Source organism: Gadus morhua, chromosome 4 (assembly GCF_902167405.1).
Source record: "Gadus morhua chromosome 4, gadMor3.0, whole genome shotgun sequence".
Taxonomy (NCBI): domain Eukaryota; kingdom Metazoa; phylum Chordata; class Actinopteri; order Gadiformes; family Gadidae; genus Gadus; species Gadus morhua.
In genome coordinates this window covers 23,481,322-23,505,880 of record NC_044051.1, presented here as the reverse complement: position 1 = coordinate 23,505,880, position 24,559 = coordinate 23,481,322, and the positions used below count along the sequence as shown (strand labels likewise).

Genomic DNA, 24,559 nt, shown 5'->3' with positions numbered 1-24,559 from the left:
GACACCACACGGTGGTCCGAACCCACCGAGCTGTACGAACTGTATCGGCATTAAGGATCGATCCTGGAAGATCCATCTTTTGCCTTGTCTTTTCTGGAACAAGGTGTTCGCTGCCAGTAGTTTGTGCTCCATGAGAAGGGCGGTGAGGTATGCACCATTGCGGTTCGTAGAGTCGTGGTATGGGAAGGGTGCGTCCTCTGGTCCGAGCCTTGCGTTGAAGTCCCCCAGGATTGCCAGGAAGTTGTGTGCTGGAACACCTTGCACGGCTGTTGCCAGGTCCTCGAAGAACTTCTCCGCCTCCTCAGTTGGGGCCACGTTGGTGGGTGAGTACACGACTATGACTGTTGTTACTGGTTTGGATGAGAACTCTGCGATAAGGATCCTTTCGGTGTGTTAGTAAACCCGACGGAGAGCCCAGCATTAGCCCCACGCCGTCTGTTGCGGCCAGGGCCTCGTTTGGCCACGCAGACGAGGTGATGAACGTGCATATCTCTACTTTGTGGTAAACGATCTGGTCATCAGTGTGCACTCTTCTGTAATCCTGGACTCCCAGGATCTCCACTCCCCGCTCCTCAGCACAGTGTGCTAGCTCCACCAATCTAGCTACTTCTCTCACTGTACTTGCGTTGAAGGTTCCCATTACAAATGGTCTCCGACAGCGCATGAGTGCATTGGACGGGGTGTTGTGATCGGACAGGACCCTCCCTGGTTTCCCAGGGTTTGAGGTCCTGTCGTCATGGTGTCCTCCAGAGGGAGGACCAGCACCACCGTCCGCTGCGTTGCTCCTGCGGACTCCCGCCGCTGGAAGTATAGGGTTTGGGATCATTTTATTCTTCATGGTTGGCTTTACTATGCTGATTAAGGACTGTGGGGCGCAACTCCTCGCAGTCCCGGTTTTAGTTCAGAGTGACCTTCTCCTAGGTGGGCTGCCATCCAAGGCTATGAGCCCCTCCTGCCCAGGGATGCAGTTTTACGTCATACTCAGGACACAATTATATTATATTATATACTATATAGAGCTCCGGGAGTCGCAAACGGCAACAATCACTTTCTCCTCCATGCTGCAGTTCACCCGGACTGCACTGCACTGAGTTGGCCGGTTGAACGCTGTTTGGCTGTTACGTTACACATGTCACTCAGTGGCCACGCTGTTGAACGCTGATTGGCTGTCATCACGCGAATGTTGCGTCAAAGTTTAAAGATTTTTAAAGATTGAAAGATTGCGGGGAACATAGGACCCTTTTCCCAGAAAAGTGTCCTATGTTCCCCGCAACAGTGGGGAGCATAGGACCCTTTTTCAGAAAAAGGATAGATGCTCCCCGGTATGTATTGCTACAGGGGAACATAGGACCCTTTTCGGAAAAACTGGGAACATAGGACCTTTTTAAAAAAAAAAAAGGGTCCTTTGTTCCCCGAGCGGGGAACATAGGACCCGGGGAACATAGGGATGGCCCCATCTATAGGCATGGTGCCTAGAAAGGAATGTCGCATAGCAGCACCAACGTGAACTTGACACTTGTCGTGCCGTTTGGTTGCCCTATCAAGATTTTTCAAATCAGTGAAACCATGAACAGCCCACGTTGGAGATTTGCCATTATTCATTAGAAAACAAGGCCAGCAATACAGTCGATTGCTAGTAATGCTAGCAGTAAGCCATGAGTACCTAGCAAACCATGTAGCACCTACAACACTGACGTTGCCATTGCTTTTGGTGATCTCCATTTTGCAAAGTGGTCTACCTTTTTCTTTTGTCGCTAACTTAGCACTGTAACTCGATGAATAGAATGCTTTGTAATTAAACATAAACAATGTCTATGCCGCATAGATTTCTATGCGGCATAGATCTGTTCCTAAAATGTGATCCGAATGTACTGTATACATGGCAGTAACAAAAGTGTCCGTTATGTCTCTCGCGCACACCTGACACATCTCTGGACCGGCGGCGACATAATGGGTGTCTTATCACTATCGGGGATTTAAATTTAATTTTAATGAAAGCACAGCAGAAGAGAGCTTTTCTCTGCCTGCTCCTTCAATTAAGAAGGAGGAGGACAGCGCAGCAACGTCAATTTCTCGTCAGATCTTTATATTTAACCCCAGCTCCGCCGCAAACAAGAGGAATTTGGATGCGAGTCTGCAGCCAAGACTGGTGGGAGAGAGTGGTCTTACGGGAATTTAGTGTCCAGGAATCCTCGAAGGTCCAATTGCGAACTACTGCAGCTTCCATCTCTCTAAGTTAAGAAGTATTTTAACGTTCAGCCTGCAAAAGTACTAGTAGTAGCCTACTCATTTACAGTTATCTCGGACGTGCGCGGACACTACGATACGCGAACACGTCATTAATAACCACCCATGTCCCGTCGCTTAGCAACCGGACACGCTTACCGGACTACTTTAACGGAGTGATAACAAAGACGTGAATCAGGCAATAAATCCACTTTCCTTGACAGCGGTCAAGTTCGGTGTCCTTAAAAGTACAGACGGAGCTCAGTGGACCAATTGCGAACTACTGCGGCTGCTCTAAGTTAAACCCCAATCTATTCGGAATAAGTGTATACATGGCGATTAAAACGGACTACACCACCTCTTCTATTCGGCATAGAATCTATGCCGAACAGATAATTGTATTCCGAATGAGGCGTATACATGATCATTTTCTGTTCCGCATAGAAATCTATGCGGAACAGATGTGTCCATGTAAACGTGGCTAATGTCCTCTGTTTCCAATGTTTCCATTGTGCACTTTATTCGCAAATGTTAGAATCTCGTTATCCTCCAGATGATTTCACCTGCTTTGCGTCTCTTACGCTGGGATTCCACCACACACGTTACGGCTGCGGCACGGAACGGCTGCGACTCTGCCCTGCTTGCATTTCCACCGGGCTCGTTACGGCAGCGCAGCGCTGCCTTGCGAGCCAGCCGTATTCATGCAAGATCACGGGATCACGCGATAATCCTAAACCTAATGTACTCACCTTCCACTCCCGAAACTACTGCAATTAAATGCCACGCTTTTTCCTTTCTGACATTTTCCTTATAAAAAGGATGATTTGGTACATAAATTACTTCATGTTGCTGAACTTTGACAATGAGTCTCTCGTCGTCCATTTTGCCGACCCTCTGAGACCCTTTGATTGATTGACTGCTCACCTGGTGCCACCGGTCATGACGTAATAATGTTGATGTGAAGTTCTGATAGGCTACATGAGCTGAGTATTGTGTTTTATTTAGAATTTTTTTGTTATCGTTGCCAGATTGGGCAGATTTCCCTGCCAATGATAATTTTTCCAGCATAACGTGGTTAAAAGTAGCCCAATTGGGCGGGAAATATGCCCAATCTGGCAACACAGCCCACCAGTCAGGGATCCTGCTTATTGGTTCATAGCGCAGCCCGAATAGTATTTTGCGTGAATCAGACGCCTTAAGGTCACACCCACTCAGAGGAGGACTTTCCTCCTCTCTCCCATTGAAACCCATTTTTTTCACCGGCCGCCAGTACTTTCGGGGAAATTAATGGGAGTCAACGGAGGCTGAGGGAGGACCTTCCTCCCTGAAGTAATTGTCAATAGGCAATAGGGGGTGCTAATGTCCCTTTACCCAGGGAAACTAACATTATATATTCAAAGGCATTAAAGGGCATTAATTCATCACAATAGTCTGGGCAATCTACATTTTTTATTCTCAACAATATTAGGGATGATCTTCCTCCCTCTCCTCAATGGAGAAGCCTCTACTGGTTCAGATGACAGAGTTTACCAGACTGAAATAGGGCTTGTGAGTTTTACTGCTATCTGGAGATCACAGGTGCTAAAATCCATTATGACTCTTCCACAATATCAATGCTGTGAGAGTTGATTTTGGGACGTTTTGACAGATTAAAACCTGTTGATCTTCTGTGAGGGAGAATTGGAGTAAAGTGAATAGATGAAGTCATGCTTCTTGGTATTGGAAGATTCTGAAAATTAAAAATGACGCAGACTCAAAATACTCATTTGGTATGTTACATTTTCAGATCAAAGTGTTGGAAAACAACTCAGATAATATCTGATTATGTTAATGGGAACCTCTTGAATTTTCAACATGGACCCTATTTTCCGATCATTTTAGGTCCAAAGGCACTAATGTGGACATTTTTTTTTACTTTGGACCGGTATTGTAGGAGAACGCTGCAGCCTTAATCCAAGAAACAGGCTGCCATGTAATCCTTTGGAGCAATAGCAACCTTGCTACTTCTTTCCAATTGTGATAGATCTTCCTGCAAAAAGGCAATTAGCTGCTATACTCAGTCCTCTAAAAGTGTTTGTTTTTTGCCACTGATTTCTCGGATTATATTTTATCATTAGGGAATGGATCCTACCAAGAAATACACATTTTTAGTTTCTTTATCTTTCGCTGGATCACGTTCCGTTTTTTTTATTGTGTCCTACCAAGTCTCACACAAGGAAAAGTCTCGCTCTCAAATCTGGTTGTTGTGATATTGTAGGATAATTCCTTCTCTTTAGGGATCTAATCCATAAGGATTTAACATAATCTGAGCTGTTAGATGCAAAAACAAACACTTTCAGATGACGTACACTAGTGTAGCAGCTAATTGCATTTTTGCAGGATAATCTTTCATAAGAGGAAAGAAGTACCAAAATGGGCACAAATACTCCTTGGGAATTGATCTTTTGATGAAACCTTTTAGCCAGCCAAAATTAAGATGGCTCTCACTTTTCCAAGATAGCAACCCACAGACACTCAATATAACGGGAAACCTATTTTCCTGAAAACCCCTTTGCCAAGACTGGAAAGACATTGTTTGTGGAAGGCATCCTCAAGGCATCGTCATATCTCAACACAAGAGTGCTGGCGATATCTGTATTATTATTATTATACAGATATATTGTTATTATTATATCTGTATTATTTTTATTATTATGTACTATTGGGAGGTGAACGTCACTTGGTCAGCCCACTATGCTTCAATAAAGAGAAGCACACCATTTTAAGTGAGCATCACATCTCTTGTTACCTCTCCTTTGATATCGGGCTTAGTCTGTTGCCACAATAAGGCACGTGATGGACAAGATCATGGACATCGTGACTTTCCTGTACCGTTCAGATATCTATCATTGCTGCTGATCAGCCAATTTATGTAGAAGCAAAACAAATTCAGTGGCACTGGCCTGAAAAGTATGGTGAAGACCAGTGTGCTATGTTTGGAGACCTACATAGTGAGATGGCTGCACTGAAGTCCATTGTCAGTCTTCCCCGGGACAGTGGCTGGACAGAGGCAGGGATAGCATCTTCTGGGACATCAGAATCCTTTCTAGTGCCTGCAAGCATCACCAGGACATGTCAGGCACATCAGATAACAGCATGCAGTCTATATTAGCTTCTTCAGACAGCTTACACTGATTACGGCAATAAATCAGCAATGAAATGTCCAGCTTTGAACTTGGTGTGATAGTCGCAAACAGCAGAGTTCCCAGTTTCAGTTCTGGCGTCTGGTATTGTCCATGGAGCTAGCTAGCTACCTCCTGCTACTGATCTGATCCTTCATGGAAGCCAACTGTGCCGTTATTCCTTGGCGGAGCTGATACTCTACTTCTTTGCGAACCACAACATGAACTATGAACAATCGCTTCCAATCCACCTTAGAGATATGCTGGCCCTGGATGAGAAATCCCTCAGGTGGCCCAGGAGTTTGAGAGTGGGAAATATGTTGAGTAAGTGAATGTCATGAGTTCTCAGCAGTGGCCATCGACCAGGCTCTTGAGCAGGCCAATGCAGTCACCAAGGGAGCTATTGGCATCACTGAGGATGGATGCATTTCTTCTGTCTTTCTTGCTCAGCACTGTGTAGCTGCAGATGTGAATATTGGGCTCTGTTTCATCCCGGAGCAAAGGTTAGTTGATTATATATGTACATTTACTGAACATGTTAATTCTGGATTGTTCAGGTTATTAAAGTTGCAGATGTCTTCAATGCGAAAAATATGCATTGACCTGAAAGTGTTAAGGTAAAACATGAGTACGTTATGTATGTCTAATGCTACGCAGTACAAATGCAATGTACATTAGAAACCAAAGGATCATCATTAAGATCATCAAGGCTCCCCATGTGCAAATAAAACAATAATTTTGCAAATCATTTCTAAGAAAGGTTTTGTTGAAATCATTTTTTCATCCATATTTGTCCCAATACTTTCAAAGTGGAGCAAATGTCAGATATAAAAAGGAAGCAAGCACCTGGATCAACTGAGATGTACTAGAGCATTGGTTCTCAAAGTGCGGCCCGCGGGCCAATGGCGGCCCGCGGAATCATTCCTGGCGGCCCGCAATGACATACATAATTATGTAAGTTATATAAAATAATAATAAAAAAAAAAAAGGTTTCTTTTTTTTATTATTATATCAATATTAATTTAAACAAAAATAAGGTGATTATAAAGAGAAAAGTCGACTCTCTCTAGCTTTCAATTAAATCCTTTTACATTTGTTAGTTTTAATCCGACTGTACATTACTTTGAAAGGCTGAACCTCAGTTTCGTGATTTAGACCTCACTTGACCTCACTCCCAGAGGTCCACGGTGCAATGTTTTTTTTGACCACTGGGATGCTGGCGGCGTTTCCCGCCAATTTATTTTTTCCTTTGGCGGCCCTCAGTCAAATTTTGGGTTCCTAAATTGGCCCTCAGTTGTCAAAACTTTGAGAACCCCTATACTAGAGTCACCCGACCTAAAAAGCCTTGTCCTCTTCCAAAAACTCCATGACCAGAGCCGTGTCAAACGGGGGTATATCTGGGAGATACTTTTGAAATATCAAGACAGCATAGAGCCCAGAAGGGGGTTGGAGATATGTCTGTTGGGAAGGAGGATGAGAACAGGATGACGATGAATCCACATCAATTGTTTGATCAACTCCTCAAGAGTAGTTGGGGGATAGAGACAGATGTTTGGCAGGAAGAGGCGAAACCATATCGACCAGTGATTTATACATTCCACCATTTGAGATTTCTTAATCCCACCCAACCATCAAATGGTACATTCATTACTTTGTTCTTCTTCAAGATCTCCTGCATGGCACACCAGCTCATGTATCAATGTAAATCAACTTCTACGATAAACCGGTATTCCCTTGTCTGGAGGAGTCCAGAAAAAGCCACCACAGTGGTGGCATGCAGCATCGAACTTATTGCTCCTTGCACCTAAACCAAGGGGGCTGCCAGCCCCAGAGTCCAATCTGACTCTTGGCTTGTAAGGCTTCTTAAACCAGCCATCACCACACACACTCACAATAAGTGTTTGCTCGGCTGGCCTGTGCTCGTTTTGGTTCAGTGTCCTCAACCTGGTAAACGGCATGAGCTTTAGTCTGAGGAGGAGGAGGAGGCGGCTTCAGGCCACTCTCTGCAATGTTGTTAGTTTGAACTGTAGTACCCATTTCAAACACTCTGTTTCAATGTTACATATTGTACCTTCAAGTTGAAAAACCCAAGTAAAAAGAAGGAAATTAGGAGTGTGAATGGGAATGTCACTGTGCTTAAAGTGAGAGGTTTTCACATATTTCAGTGTCAAAGAAAGAGAGGCAACATTGGGATCCCTAGAGAGTCAGTTTCCGTCCACATTCGCTCGCAGGCGAATACCGAATGCTGTTGAACTGAACAGCCACGCCCCCACAGGAGGGGGAGAGAGACAAATGGAGTGATCCAGATGCCTCGGACAACAGCCTTCCGAGTTACACTTGTGACGTAATTTCCGGTCTCGGAGCAACAATAGCATTCCCGTTCGTCTTTGTGATTGTGTCATGAAATTGGCTAGTCGCTGTTTATTGTTAGCTACATGAGCCTCTTTCGCAAACCAGCTCGAAAACAAACAACACAACTTTACATTGTATGGCACGTAAATGATGTCGGGAGACTTCCCGACTTCGAACTGGGAAGGCTGGTGTCCGAGGCATCACACCAAAAGGAGGATAAATTGGCAGAGAGAGAGGGAGGGGAGAATGAAAAGAGAGAGGGGGAGAGAGAGACTGATGGAGGGAGGAAAGAGGCGCAAGAGAATGAAAAGATCCCAGGAAGGAGAGAGAGGGGGGTGGAGCAAGTGGGCGAGGGAGAAGGGTGATAGAGAGCGGGTTAGAGGCGATGGTGTGTCATTTGGCAGTGAGCTAAGGAGACAGGCGATGGAGGGAACTCATTTTTACGAGCGCTCGTTAACGGAGACGGATCATCGACTTAGACGACCACACAGACGCGCTGACACACACTGAAATACACACACACTGAAATACACACACATTAATATACACACACTGGAATATACACACACCCTAACACACACACACACTGACATATAAAAACACACTGATATACACATGCGTGCAAACACACACGCTGAAATATACAAACACACTAATGTACACATGCGCGCATACGCACACTGAAATTTTCACACTCTAACGCACGCACACACACACTGAAATAAACGCACACACTGATACACATACGCGCAGGCGTGCGCGCACACACGCACTGACATATACACACTAACGCCCAGGCAGTGACACACACAGGCTGTCACGTGCACATAGTGAGTGATAGAGACATACTCACATGCACAATCTGATACACACACACACACACAGGCCCGCCCCTTGACTACACATAAACAACCACACATTAACACACACATTGGAGCTATCTAACATAAAACACAATCTGTTGCTGCAGTAATGACACTTCAAACACTGTTGATCAGATAAACGCACGCACACACCACGCGGAACACAAACAAACACAAAATACATGCCTTAACAACGACGCACGCAACACACACAATGCATGTATTACATGCACACACTGACGCACACTAACCCAAAGTGCTGACCCCTGTCGGTGGGGTGTTTTGTCTTTTGTCACGGGCCTTATCCGCCGAGCACCCATCTTTGGAATAAGTCTAGCTGGATTCAGAATGCCGCACCAGTTTCCTACTCCTTCCAGGGATCAGGGTTAGGAGGGCATGAGATGGCCCAATGGGCAGACATAGGCAAAAAAAAACAGAGGTTACTGTTATTTAAGGGTTATAAAAGTGATGTTGAGGGCAATATGTGTCGAATGGGCAAATCCATGAGGCGTAAATTGAGGTCAGGCAAGTCTTGACACAGATTTTATATTATATATAAAAGAAGTATAACATTGTCGGCATGTGATGAGTGAGTGATCACCTCTCTCTTTCTCCCGCCCCCCTTATCTCCCCCTCCCATTATCCCTCCCCAACACATCCCCCCCCCCCCCCTCCTCCAGGTGGTGTGTTTTGTGAGGGACTGGATCTCTCTGTCTGCGATGAAGCAGCGTCTGCTGCGCCGCGGGGGCCCGCTGTGTCGAACACCGGCCCTCGGCCTGGAGGCCCTGGCCGCCGCGCAGAGACCCCACTCCAGCACCAAGAGGTTAGGACACACACACACGCACACACACAGACAGACAGACACATTATCATACTACCACTATACTACCATGCTACACTACCACATAGAGAGAGAGACAGCGCACACCATCGTACTACCATTATCCTACCACATAGAGAGAGCCCACACTATCATTCTACCACTATACTACCACATTGAGAGAGCCCACACTATCATACTACCACTATACTACCATACTACACTGCCACATAGAGAGAGATAGACCACACACAATCATACTACCACTATACTACCCTACTACACTACCACATAGAAAGAGAGAGACTACACACACTTTCACACTGCCACATTACGACCACATAGAGAGAGCCCACAATATCATACTACCACTATACTACCATACTATACTGCCACATAGAGAGAGATAGACCACCCACACTATCATACTACCACTAAACTACCACGTGGAGACCAAACTATCATACTACCACTATACTACCACACAGAGAGAGACAACACTATAATACTTCCACTATACTACCACATAGAGACCAGACTATCATGCTACCACTATACTACCACATAAAGAGAGACCACACTATCATAATACCACTATAGTATCCATAGAGAGAGCCCACAATATCATACTACCACTATACTACCATACTATACTGCCACATAGAGAGAGATAGACCACCCACACTATCATACTACCACTAAACTACCACGTGGAGACCAAACTATCATACTACCACTATACTACCACACAGAGAGAGACAACACTATAATACTTCCACTATACTACCACATAGAGACCAGACTATCATGCTACCACTATACTACCACATAAAGAGAGACCACACTATCATAATACCACTATAGTATCCTACTACACTACCGCATAGAGAGGGAGAGAGAGACAGGCTTATAGACAGACGGAGAGAGAGAGAGAGAAAGAAGTGGTAAGTCTGAGTTTTTCTCTCTAGCAAGTGTGTCTCAGTGTGTGTGTGTGTGCGCTTGTGTTGGACTTCATGTGTGTCTCAATGTGTCTGTGTGTGTGTGTGTGTGTGTGTGTGTGTGTGTGTGTGTGTGTGTGTGTGTCTGTTGTGGGTGGGTGTGAATTGTGTTTGTGTGTGTAGGTGTGTTTATTTGTGTGATGCGTGTTCGTGTGTGTGTGTGTGTGTGTGTCATCCTAATCAAAGCGGAGAGTGGGAGTCCAGCACGACAGCTTGATTTGACACCTGTTTGATTTATCCCCTAATCACAGCCAATCAGCAACCACCCCCGCCCCGTCCCTCCTCGACGGCCACGCTCCAGCTCTGGTTTTACATCAGCGGACTTTAAACGTCTTAAGGCACCGGGGGGGTCGTTGCAGAACGTCTTAATGACGTATTGTCTCCACCCCCCCCCCCCCCCCCCCCCCCCCTCCCCCCTGCGGTGTTAGAACATTATCATAGCCAAACAACAAGCTCCCCGTGTGTGTGTGTGTGTGTGTGTTTGTGTTTATGTTGGAGTCTGTGTGAGAGTAACGATTGTCTGTTGGCATGGAATGTGTGTGGGAGCCGAATCATATGGAAATTGATTCGATTTCAGGCGAACAAAAACAAACAAAGAAAAGAAGAAAAAAATTGGAATGATATTGCAAGTCTCTCTCTCTCTCTCTCTCTCTCTCTCTCTCTCTCTCCCCACCATGTGCAGACCTTTCGCTCTCCTCTATGCTTCTGCTATTATCACTTCTGTCTCCTTAAATCAATCTCCTCCTCATCCCATCATGGAAGATCCTTTTTCGTCCAAACAGAACTTCAGTATCATCCGCACTACAAAAAGCGAATGACTCTACTGACCACCCTCCTCCACATTTTAGTCCCCCCTCCCCACCAGAGCCTCCCTCGATCCTGAGCGTGTGAGCCATGTCTTGCTCTCAGGCTAGAACGCAGGGTCCATTAGGTGAAGCACCAACTGCAGTTTTGTTTTTCCTCACATGTATTTATTTCTATGTACACCTCGAAGCACTTAATTTGTATGGATTTTTAGGTGTATTTCAGTTTTTCTTTGTTTTATTATTGTTATTAACAACAGTTTTCGAATGGATCGCTAGTCAAAATTAGGTAATAAATCAACATGGTAATAGCCCAACCTCTTTTGATCGGTGTGGAAAAATAACGACACATGATCAAGGGATCTGAAACCTCTGGCCTGGTGTGAAATGGATGACAAGCTATAAGGAACTAATGTTTGGGCCCACTACAACCAGAAAACATTGAAGTCTCTTAACGGTGCATTATTTAACCATGGTTTGACAGATGTTAATGCAGTCACAAGCATTACCTCTTACTAATATATAATAGCAGGCCTGTTGGACAAGTTACTCCAACAAGTTGGTGAGTACGCATGTGCCAAACAGCCTGCAGCACACACACACACACACACACACACACACACACACACACACACACACACACAGCACGTGCTAACGCACACATTCACCGCACACACGCTGTGGTAACCCGGTACCCGTTGGTGCGGGTTCCAGGTATGAATGAGTCGAATAGTCAGTGTTCAAGCCGTACTTGGCATTTATTCACAGGAAACCGGGGTATACAGGGTCCATAAACAAGAAAGACTTAGGGTCTCCGTGAGCCTCTAATGGGTCGTCGTCTCTTGAGCTTCCTAGCTCTCCATGGTTCCCGGACCCTTCTGTCTGTCCTCGTGGCCCTTTTAACATGGCTCCTGCTCCATCCAACAGGTGTCCCCCAATCACGCTGATTGGGGAGAGAGAAGTGGTGCTCTCTGTCGCCAGTCGGTGGGTGGCGGCGGTATATGCCGTCTACCACCTCACCTCGGACCCGCCCGGGCCGAGGTTTATGGGGCGGGATGCCACAACACAGGCAAGCACATACAGACCGCATACACACACACACACCGCATACACGCACACACACGCGCAAGAACACACACGCGTGCGCTGACACAGCCGAGTCAAGACAAAGGCAGAGCAGGACACCGCATACACACACACCGCACACACATGCACACACGCGCGCACAAACATGCACGCGCAGACATACACTGCACACATTCTCGCGTGGACGCAGACGTTGGAAAACAACGGCAAGATCGATCCCGCATCCCACAACGTCTTGCGTTATTGATATCCCCCCTCCCCCCTTCCGTCTGTTTTAACAGCCCCGCTGTCGACAAACACTCCCACGTAAGACACATTCTGATAAATGCAGTGAAGAGACAATTTTTCATGTCGACAACGTAATGGCAGGTCGTTCGTTTTATCATATAAAAACTGATAAATTCAAGCATCGCGCCGACCGGCATATAACACACAAGTCGCATGATCTTAAAGAGACAGCGTCCCTATAACACAGAACAAAAACATGTCAATGAAGTGTCAACAGTATGGTGAATTATGTCTATAGGGTCCACCACAAGACCACACTTTGTTTCTCAAACTTAATATTATTCTTCTCCTTGAGCCTCCCAAAATGTCTTGCCATATTGATATCCCCCCTCCCCCCCGCCGACTGTTTTAGTTGTTTTATTTTTTTTTTTAAATGTGAAGAGATGTTTAATTTCAATGACGGATTTTTCTGGTAAAAAAATGTGTCAGGTAGCAAATGTATAATCTGCAATCTTTCCCTCACCCCCCCTCCCCCTTCTCCCTCTCCCCCTCCCGCACACAAGCCTGTGCTTTATTTCACTATAGTTAGGTAGGTTGCTGCCTTAGCTGTTGTTACACTTTTTTATTTCGCTAAGGTGCTTCTGTAAATTAACCAAATTTTCAGCTGTTTGTTATTATATTTTCAACTAACCAATAGTAGTTGCCATGCTTTTTTTAATGTCGATGCACTTTGAGCCCTGAATAACAATATGAGCTATTGAATAATTGGAGCATGCATAGTATACTACACTTTGCATTGAACAATTACCCCTGTAACCCATAGATTGACTAATTTTATAATGTAATCAAAGGCTCACACACTAACTGCTTTCAGACACAGGTGTAAATCCTGATATTCTCCTGCTATTCTCCTGATGGGCTGTATGTGTGAACAACTTATCCTGACATTTGAATCCCCAAAAATTACCTGAATAATCGTACCCCTTAGGTAGTATTTTCTCTGAAAGAAATCTAAATTACCTTATACTGTATGTGAATGAGGAGTAGAAAGTTGGTATTTCTCACACCACTTGAGTGGGAGTGTTGATGACGCTTCTACATGTCATTGAGTGGCCCTCTAAATGATAATCAGCCTGTTGTCTTTTGTTCGCTGAATGGTTAAAAAATATTTAAATGTTGGCTCTGCTTTTAAGTGTCATTCGTGGTGAACGCTAAAAGATAGATCTTATTATAACCCTAAAAGTACACATCATACAATAAATGACAATACATACGAGTTCACAGCTGCGCGAGTATAGCAAATTATTATTATTTTTTTTATTACTGACAACAGTCAGCTGAACATTACAGGGTCCCGTCCTTCCGCTCAATGTTTTCACTTTTTTTTCTCATTTTTTCAGAAATCAGCTACATTTGTCACGACACCTTCCTTCTTCGTCGGTTCTTCTATTTGTCTCTAACTCATGCTACAATCTTTCATCGATCGATGCTTCGGATTTTGTGGATGAAACAGAATATATGATGCATCATTTTAGCAAAATTTAAGATGATTGCAATGAGTTCTGCCTCCATTTTGTCTGGTCAAAACAAACTACAGTGACAGCGGCCACACTTATCCCACCTCTTGCAATCTTAGATCCTACGTCATATCCCACCCCTTGCAAGCCCACCCCCTTAAACCCCCCCCTTGAACCTACTTATGTCTAAACGACATCGATGTCCGCATATCAAAAGCATCAAGTGTGAATCACCCTCAGGGTCAAGTCTCCTGAAATACAAATGCGGCAAAAATGTGTGAAAACGGCTTTAAAGTAGAACATGATTATGCTTGCTTCATAACATAAGGAGAACATTATTATCCTTGCTTTATTACGTAATGGGTGAACCAAAATATTACGTTGTAACTAGTGGTGGGCCGTTATCGGCGTTAACGGCTGCGTTAACGCAAAACTTTTATTGCGCGATAAAAAATATATCGCCGTTAATCTATTTTCAAACACTTCCTTGTTCGGACCCATCACGTGACTGAACTAACCAATCAGAAGATAGAATTTAGACTGAGGTAAACGTGAGGAATCAGAGAGGCAGATTCAACAGAATATCCTGACTGTGTTAAATATGTAAACATGTAATTATGTCAGTAATAATTGTGTAACATAAATATGTAAATGATTAACTGACTAAACATTGTAAGTAAATTTCTAGCAAATGAACTCCAATATAAATTATATTAATTTATTCTACAACTTTCAAATATTTAACTTCTAAACCTTACATTATTATGGATTATTACACGGCTCTTCTCAATGCTGTAGACTGCTCCATTCACTTGCATGGGCCTTCCAAACGTTCAGCTGTAAATTATTTTTGTTTATGCTCCGTTCACTTACATGGGCACTTCACAACTTCCGACGGTGAATTATATTTGATAATTCACCGTTGCCAAGTATAATTGACAGTTGTCAAGGTAAACGAAAGGATTTTTTGCCGTTTGCCATTTTAATCTAGATTAATTCCAAAATTAATCAAGATTAAAAAAATTAATCTATGCCCACCACTAGTTGTAACATTATAGGCAAAATGTTATTATATAATGCACTCAAATTTCCAAGCTGCTAATTAATCTACGGCGGGTCTGTAAACAGAAGTTCCACAAATTTCCCTTTCTACTCACCCTGATGTTCGCCGAATAGCCGATTGCTGATGCAGAGGGAGTTAAACTCAAAGAAGTAGTTTCATAGTAAGATGTATCTGTCCAATATCCATCTGTGCATTATCCATCAACATCCACCAGAAAGTAAACCTCCAACATCCACCTAAAGTAAACGTGACACTCGTGTATCTCCCAAAGTGCATCTAACATGTATTTCAGGTCCCGTCCACCCGGAGCCGATTTTTTTTGTGAAAACATGTCTTCAATAATCATGTTATTAGGGTGTTTTTTAATAGGTCCATGGTCCCAGGGTGGTTTCAAATAAAACCGGACCTATGCGGTTTCGTGTTAGGATTCGTGTGGACGCCTGAAGCGACGTTATAGTTGCGTTGAAAGTGACAGGGTTTTTTCTGTATTATTTTTGTAGCCTAGCTTTAAATACAGCCCCATGGTCAATTTAAATACTAACTGTACATTAAAAAGTATTTCTAAAAGGTTAAACAACTACTATCTCCTCCTCGCCTTAAATGTTTTTATATAGCCCGCAGGCTTGATGCGCTCCACTTTTTTTGTGGAAAACCAGCGCCTTGAATATGTAGATACTACAGCGTTTGTACAATTACAATTAGGACATATAGCAGACGCTTTTATCCAAAGCGACTTACATCGGTATACACACATTGACACACTGATGGAAGAGTCAACCATGCAAGGCGACAGCCAGCTCGTCAGGAGCATTTACGGTTAAGTGTCTTGCTCAGGGACACATCAACACTCAGCTAGGAGGAGCTGGGTATCGAACTAGCAACCTTTCGCTTACAGGAAAACTGCTCTACCTCCTGAGCTAAGCAGACCTTTGTACAGCTCGTTGCGTTTCTGCAATGAGTCCATCTTTACGGAGATATTCCTGAAACCCATTAAATTAAAACGGAAGGGGAATGATCGTTTTCGCCTTGTTACTTGGTTGCTATTTATGGGGCGCTCCAGTGTCTCCGCTCGGACATCCCTTAGAGAGAGGCCACTTCCAAAACCTCTCTCTCGCCGCACAGCATCCGAAATGCCCCATGTATCTGTATGGTTATGCAACCTAATCCCACCATTAGCTGGTCAAGGTTGACCGGGACCTCTCGGCAGCAGACCGATTCAATGGCAGTGTCCATGCTCCGGCAGCACCCACACGCACAGCAGTCACACCCACACGATCCGAAGGTGGTGCTGGAGCCTGAAATTGATCCCTCGGACACTACAGGCGTGTCCCTCACAGGCTGAAACGCGTAACCAGCCATATTAAAATCACTATTTTCGGCCGTGGAGTGTAGAAGACGTTCGCGTGTCTGCAGCAACGACTTAGTCCTACCATGCCAGTGACGTCATCGGCGCTCAAATACTAAAAGACGCATTTTCTATTGTCGCTAAAAAAAAATTATTTTAGTCTTTTTTTTTATAATGGTCATAACTAACACGTAATCGATGTTGATTATTTCAGTTTAGTTCATCTTTAATGTATTGAACTGTGGAGAGAGACAGGACAGGGGAGAGAACAGGACAGGGGAGAAAGAGACCAGACAGTGGAAAGAGAAGACAGTGGAGAGAGACAGCACAGCGGAGAGAGACAAGACAGTGGAGAGAGACAGGACAGTGAGGAGAGAGAGGACAATGGGTTGAAAGAGATACGATAGCGACGTAGCATAGGAGAATGGAGAATGTAACCTGCAAGGCTATAAGGGCCTGTTGCTTATAATTTAAGCATTAAGCTGGACTGATGCTCGGTTTCAGCGAGGGTCCAGATGGCCAAACTGACGCTGAATGTAACACCCTGCGCGGTGGTTATAGCTAGATGGTTGCCTGGTGCAGCTAGCTAGCCTGCCCCCTACACTTTTGCATAACATGTTTTTCGATGATAAGGAAACAGTAGGATCTATCCAAAACCTCATCCAAATGGGTTGTCCCGAACAACGCAAAGATTACAAAGCTACGAGCTACATGTCCCCTGGCTCCTTCCCCTGGGACCCGGTGCGTCTAGGCCTCCAGTCCCAGGGTTCACCTCTGTTTGCCTCCCCTCTTTCTCCCCCAGGTACGTGGGCCGGGAGGACGTGGCCCAGGCCTCGCTTGCCAAGGCCCAGCAGGAGGGCGGCAGCACCCGGCTGGTCTCCAAGGACAGCTTCTTCAACAAGAGGAGGTCCGCCTCCTCACTGTCGCCCCCCGCTAGCAAGAGGTAGGGGGAGGGACGGCTGATGGTGGATGGATTTGATTGGATGGATTTAGGATGACAATGTACACAAAGCAATTGGGCAGCGAGAAGAGGAGCGCTAGAGAGACTAGATGGATGGACGGCATGTACACAAACACACATGACACAACTCACCATGGAGTTGTGTCATGTGCCTTCGGGGCGAGGCTCAAACACCCTCTGCATGTGGGCATGTGTGTGGGCGTGTGTGTGCATGGCCGTGTGCTTGCGTGTGTGTGTTGATACAGCTAGTACAGGCTCTTGTACCCTCCATCGAGTGAGAAGCCAGGACCAGCTGGCCACATGCAGAGAGTATTGCTATGGCAACAACCATCTCTCTCTCCCTCACTCCCTCTCTCTCTCTCTTGCTCTCCATTTTGCTCTGTTTTTCGTCGCACATTTGTCAGATATAACAGCATAACACGTGTGGCGCACATGTCTGACTGACTTCACGGGACGTGCTGTCAGGACTACAGGCCACACTTTGAACATTGTCGACGCGGTAACACTTCAGTATACATCAGACTAAAGAAAACTGCATTTAGTTTATGCCAGGTGTTGATGGCCGTTCAAAATGTTTCTGATGGATCATGGAAACAGATATAAATATAGATATCATCTCAACACTGAGACCTTTACACACTATATGCACACCATACACAAAGTGTGTCATCGGCCGATCGTGCCCTAGCAGCTCGGCGCATGCTGAAGCGGTTCAGTTGTTTTTTGGACCAAACTATAGGGGAGAAGAAAGGTGATCCAAGTGACACGGTCCTGGACTGGCCATCGGGGCCGGACGGAGACGGGTACCTCCAAAATCAATCTCCCTGGACCTTCCCGGTATCAACCGTCCCCCAAGTACAGAAACCAAACAGCCAGTGAGAGGCAGCTGCACCAGTAGGGGTGGGACAAAATATATCTTACATTCACATTTAGGGGATTTTGCTGACGCTTTTTTCCAAAGCGACTTGCAACCATTCATTCACACATTCAAACACCGACGGCAGAGTCAACCACGCAGGGCGACAGCCTGCTCTTCAGAGATTCTAACCGCTAGCTGGGGGGTTGATTTCCACATTCAGTTAAAGCTAGCTTTGGATGGAACCAGGATGGCTGCTCATGCCCATTTAGAACAAGGCCATGTTGTCGCGGTGTTAACAAGGACCAGAGTCTGTTGTGGAGTGTTCCCAGCAAACTCAATGAGGCTTTGTGAAGTTTGGCTAAGTTTAGCTTGAGCTAACTGATGGCTAGCCAAGCTCATAGTCCCGGGAAGAGCCAAAAGTTAGCTCTCTCCCGAGCTAGCATGCTTTTGGATCTCATTCCAGCATCCCCTGTACTCACTAAGAGAGACGTTTGTTTAGCCCTCGTCTTCATACCTCTCTCACCCTCCTCCATTTCTCCATTCTCTACTTCCTCTCTTCTCTCCCCTTTCAATTAAATTCAAAGGAGATTTATTGAAATGAAAAAATACATTGACAATGCCAAAAGAGCAAAATAATTAAACAAAGGAAATTAATATTAAAAGTGAACCATAAGGTGTATAGAGAGAGGTAATGGTTGGGAGTAAATCGGACTATTTGGCGAAACTGGGCCACAGAATGACAGACTTGGACTGGTCTTAACCTATCTCCTGAGAGACCGGTGACCGTGTGTTGGAGCCGTGGCTTGGGAGGGATTGTTGTAGTCCATCTGTCTGCACTGGTGTGATGCGAGCCCCCCATCGCTCGCTGGTGGAAGCAGGCCCAAACACACACCGTGTTAGGAGCATGCACACGCATCAGATGGCTAGTTTGGCTGATTAGACTGCCTGTGGTACAATACCATATATGAATCCTCCCCGGTCCGGCCCTCCCCCCCCCCATTTTTTTTAGTTTTTCAAGTAAGACAAATATTACAAAAATCTGTAAAAATGAATGATATAATTATAATTAAGAAAATAAAAAAGTGTAAAATAGGCCACAATTCTGCTCTGTGCGGAAGAGAATTGGCGCTCCGAGAATTGGCGCACTTCCTTACAAGACCGGTAACCATAGCAACGCCGGTAAACAAAAGCACTTCGATTCTGGCCGTAGTGCCAGAGCTATAGAGAGAGAGAGTTGCGACACGCTATGATCTCGCCGACAGGGTGGTCACGTGGTTCATGTAAGCCTCAATAGTTCCAAACACGCCGCGCTTTCAATGTTATTCTATGGGACGACAGCAGAGATTTCAATATTAAATGGTAAATATGAATGAAAAAATCACATGCAAGTATTTGTCTGACTGTTATTGCATTATTGCATATTTGTAAATGTCAGTTTTACATTTAGAGCGGTAGGGGGGCAACTGAAAGCTATTTATAAGTACTATTACTTAGATACGTTTTTAAGTTTTGGAGGGAAAGCTTCACGTTCGTGTTAGCATACTGGCCTAACCTTAACTTGTACCTTACATCTGTGTTGAAATCAAAGTATTCAAGATGTTCTACCATGATCATTTAAAGATATAAGCCACACAAAGTATCAAATATATTAAAGAATAACAACTCATTACGCTTGGATGAATGAAATTGTATTTTTTTTTATTAAACAATTAGTGTGACAAGAACAAGTGATTGCGATTGTGTGAACAGATTCAACAATGGACACAGCAGGGAACACTATATACTTAGGGCAAACCATTAACATATAACGTTGCAAATATACTATACTTTATGCCATTACAATACTTAGAATAGCCCTAGGAAATTCAAAATGGGTTTAGGAGGGAGGATCCTCGTTTGGTCATGAACTCTGACCTCTAACCTATTCTCAAAAGTCAGGGCATAAGTGGTTGAGGAACAGTTGTTACCCGCTCTGTGATCTTCAATGGTGTCATGGTTCATTGGTTACAACTAACATTTTATAGATCAATGGTCATACCATGGTTGGCTGTGCAGCATTTGGATGCTCCAATCGGTCCGAGAAGGGTTATCACGGCTTCCCCAAGGACCAAGAGCGCAGGGAGAAATGGATGGCAATGGTCAGCCGTCAAAACGTATTGACAGTCAGCAACAGTCAAAAACGATGTAACGTAATGTTCAGATCACTTGCTAGCATTTCAAAGGGCATAATAATTGTAGTGTAGAGAATTATGACTTTCCAATGATATTTGAAGTGCAACGGAAACTGATATTAAAGCCTACCTACAGGTACACTTTGGAAATGACCAATTCAAAGCCACAAAAGTAGATAGGATGTTGAAGTTGAGGCCCGATGCAGGCCCAACAGTTTTCATCCATCGCCCTAAACCGAAGAGGAGGAAACCCCCTTCTGTGAGGGTGCCTCCGGAACCAAGTGCAACGGACCACCCATATTGCGCCAAATTAAACTTCGGTATGATCCATGCAGCTTACAATATTCCCCATTTCATGTAATTCTAGGATAGACTACACTCCTAATGAGATTACATAATTCATGTTTGCACATTCAGTTTAAAAAACAACCAGAAGGCAGGGATTCTCTGAGGATTTGCACACAATGTAGATAATCGACACATTTCTACCCAATTAACAATTGCCGGTAGATCCATTTATAAATTGTATTGGTTTCTGATTGTGGCAGATGATTTAATTCACATTACAGAAATGTTTTGCTTTAATTCATTTTCTTACATTGGAGATGACAGTAGTTGCAAATGCAAAGGCAAAATACATATAGCATCAACATTACCTTGTAATTGTTACAGAGATTGAGGGAGAAATTTAGGTGGATTTCAAGAGCGTTGAAAAGGACATCACAGGAGACACAGAGAGCAATCAAGAGGCCACATTGCCAGGGGCAGGTGATTCAGGGGCAGGTGATCCAGTGGCAGGTGATCCAGGGATTTGTGTGCCGAGGGTCAGTCAGGGGTCAACAGTGAAGGAATAACTTTTGCCAGGGCCAGCTGCTCCAGGGACCAGACTGCCAGGGACTGATGGGGCGACTGTGGAGGACCTAATAAGGCAACTAGAAAAGGAAAAATTAATGAGAAGGAGAGCAGAGAGGGCTATTGCAAAACAAAAAAGAATCAATTTGGCACTAAGAAAGAGAATCAATTTGGCACTAAGAAAGAGAAACAATTCAGTCAACAAGAAGTTAAAACGAAAAAGCCATATAGGTTAAATTCACCGCCCATCATAATCAGCATTGTTGAATCGGCGGCATCTGTAGGGCTTCATGTGCTGAACATCACCCTTTCCAGGATATAATTAAACAAACACTGTTATTTCTACTAGCTATCGCATCATAAAACCCGTCCTTAAATCAACCTAAATTATCCTAGTAATCCAACATAAATAACTAACTAAATAAAAGTTAGATTCACTAGTACTGAACTTTGTAATTGTTGGTGTAGATAGCATCACATGGTGCAGTCGAGCTAACAAACTAGCAGGCTCGTCTACCAAGATAAAAATATATATAATTACGCTGTGCATATACAAATAAATATCAATATATGCATCATAAAAGGTCCTGATACAATATAGACAGTTGACAATTCAAAAGAGGTAGCTATTAATCAATTTACCCCTGGAGATACCTTCACAGATGGTGAAGTTGAGCTAACAAACTAGCAAGCAATCGGTCGTCTACCAAGATGAATATATATATAATTACGCTGTGCATTTACAAATAAAGATCAGTATATGCATCATAAAGGGCCTCTGATACAATATAGACAGTTGACAATTCAAAAGAGGTAGCTATTTAATCAATTTACCTCAGAAGTAACTCGGCGGCCAGCAATGGAAATGAACGGTCTCCTACGCCGTAAAATGGTTGTTTGGAACTATTCGAGGCTCCATACCCCGGAAGTAGGCGCTACAACGGAGTCCAATGGAAGTGTCGCAACTCTCTCTCTCTATAGCTCTGCGTAGTGCTCCCCGCATTACAGCCATCCGGAGGCGCACAGAGCTTTTGGCCATGATATTATCTATAAAATTGTATTATACTATTATATATAGAACGTTATTGACGCTGTCACCGAGTGTGAGAGGAGAGTTGACAGAGAAGATGGCGGTTGACCTAGTTTCAAAGTTTATACCGTTTATGCTCGGTAATACCGGTGTAACGTGTTGACACGACTACTACTACATGTTCCAAATCGGTTAACATATTCTCCATCCATTAAAAGAGAAAGATCAGTTAAGTCATTAATTCGTCTGAAATATACCAGCCAGCACATACACATTTGGTTAGCAGCTTGTGCTAGCTCCCGCCTAGCAATAACGTCAATGGTGGAGCTCTGGCTAACTGTTTTTCTGTCAATTCACCTGCACAACTCGTTAATGCCTGACTTCGGAATAAATCCGTTATTTTTGAGCACTTAGATGCATCCCCCTCCAGCATCCGCCTCTTCTTTATTCTGGCCTTTTCAGCCCCTCCTTTCTCTTTTCTCTTCTTGCCTTCCATGAGTGCCACAACAAGTAAAAGCAAGCAACCACGAACTTGCTCGCCTTCTCTGTCTGACGCGTCTTTATGGTCATGCCATTAGACGTGGGGCCGCTCATATATTCCCCTACATTTCCGAAAATGGACTTGACCTGCAAGCTGTTTATTGGATGAACGCATTTCCCAATCCCAGGAGTCTTTGCTCCATTCTACGTCAATTCAAGAACAAACAAATTAAAGTAAACTGTAGTTCGTATTATTTATTTATGGTCATGAAAGTTCTGTAACGCCTGAATAATGAAGAATTAAATTAAGTAAAAAAGATATATATAAAAAAAAAAAACATGATTTAAAAAAAGAACATTTCCACCTGGCCTCGCTGGCCGGCCGGCCGACCGAGAAATCTCCCGATCGTCCCGACGGCCACTCCGCCTCTGGGTCGTTGGTGTGTGTGTGTGTTCCGATTTAAGTGACCCACGTCACTTGCTCAAGATCCTTCGCCGTAGTGGTGGCGCAATGCATCCTGGGAGATACTGGCTATATGGTCTTGCCGAGTACAGTGGACTCCAGTGCCTCATCTTGAAGCTTGTTTCTATGGCGACGTCTTATATCCTTCCAACCTTTTCCACATGTGTGTCTTACATAAGGGTTCTCTCTCTCTTTAAATCAAGCTCTCTCTCTTTAAATCAACCTCTCTCCCTCTCTCTCTTTAAATCATCCTCTCTTTAAATCAACCTCTCTCTCTTTAAATCACACAAGGATATCGCTCTCTCTTTAAATCAACCTCTCCCTCTCTTTAAACCTCTCGCTCTCTCTCTCTTTAAACCTCTCGCTCTCCCTCTATTTAAATCAACCTCTATCTCTTTAAATTCAACTCTCTTTAAATCCACCTCTCTTTAAATCAACCTCTCTCTTTAAATCAGGGGTGGGGAACCTTTTTCACATCAAGGGCCATTTCCAAAGTCCTCAGAGGGCCGTACCATTATGAACACATAACTAAAGATGAAAAAAAAGACAAAAAGTCTATAACTGCTGTGTTACTAAGCCTCATGTTTGCTGCATTTCTAGACTCACCTAATGTGATGGCTGGAACTGTTTTTCTCTAGCAAGGCGTCTGATGTCAGCTGGCAGTGATGATGATGCTACTCCAGGGATGGGCAACTTTCATGATAAAGAGGGCCACATTTTTTATCATAACCATCGGAGGGCCACATGACTGCACACTTCAACTATACGTGAGCTGAGAGAAGCTACATAATTTTGAATTTGGTAGATGATTTCCTGTATTCTGGTGCATTTTGGCGATGGCCACTACCTAAAAAATTGTCCAGAATCATAACCTATGTACGGTATGTTAATTGAACCAACATACATTAATTTCATGTTTTCCATGCTCAAACAGCCACATGAATGGTAAGTATTTTTATCAGTGCAAAGGGCTCACATACATCATCATTCAATGAAATAAAAAAACTGAAAAACAGTGGCCCAACATTAAGTGCAACAACTCAATGAACTCAAACCCAACAAGCAGTTGTAGTAGTTGTAGTGGCGACTTAAGTGGATATCTTTAATGACTGATATCGCTTCTAAGCAAACTAGACGCATGGGTTTGCCTTTGAATTCTATGAATTCTTCCCATCTTTCTTGAACGAGTTTTCTGTAACTCGATCAATTATTATTATTATTATTATTATTTATTTTTTTTAATTATGTGCAGGCTGAGTGGGCATGCGGGCCGCGGGCCAC

The 24,559-nt window shown here is 44.1% G+C and overlaps 1 protein-coding gene across 3 annotated transcripts in view; it reads left to right on the top strand.

The window, feature by feature from the left end:
* zranb3 (zinc finger, RAN-binding domain containing 3) overlaps positions 1-24,559 on the top strand; it is a 99,993-nt gene that overhangs the window by 62,972 nt on the left and 12,462 nt on the right. For all 3 annotated transcript variants that reach the window (XM_030353410.1, XM_030353412.1, XM_030353411.1), the window contains exons 17-18: positions 9,283-9,425; positions 17,265-17,405. In XM_030353410.1, coding sequence (XP_030209270.1) covers positions 9,283-9,425; positions 17,265-17,405 — 284 coding nt within the window. The remainder of the gene's footprint in view (positions 1-9,282; positions 9,426-17,264; positions 17,406-24,559) is intronic.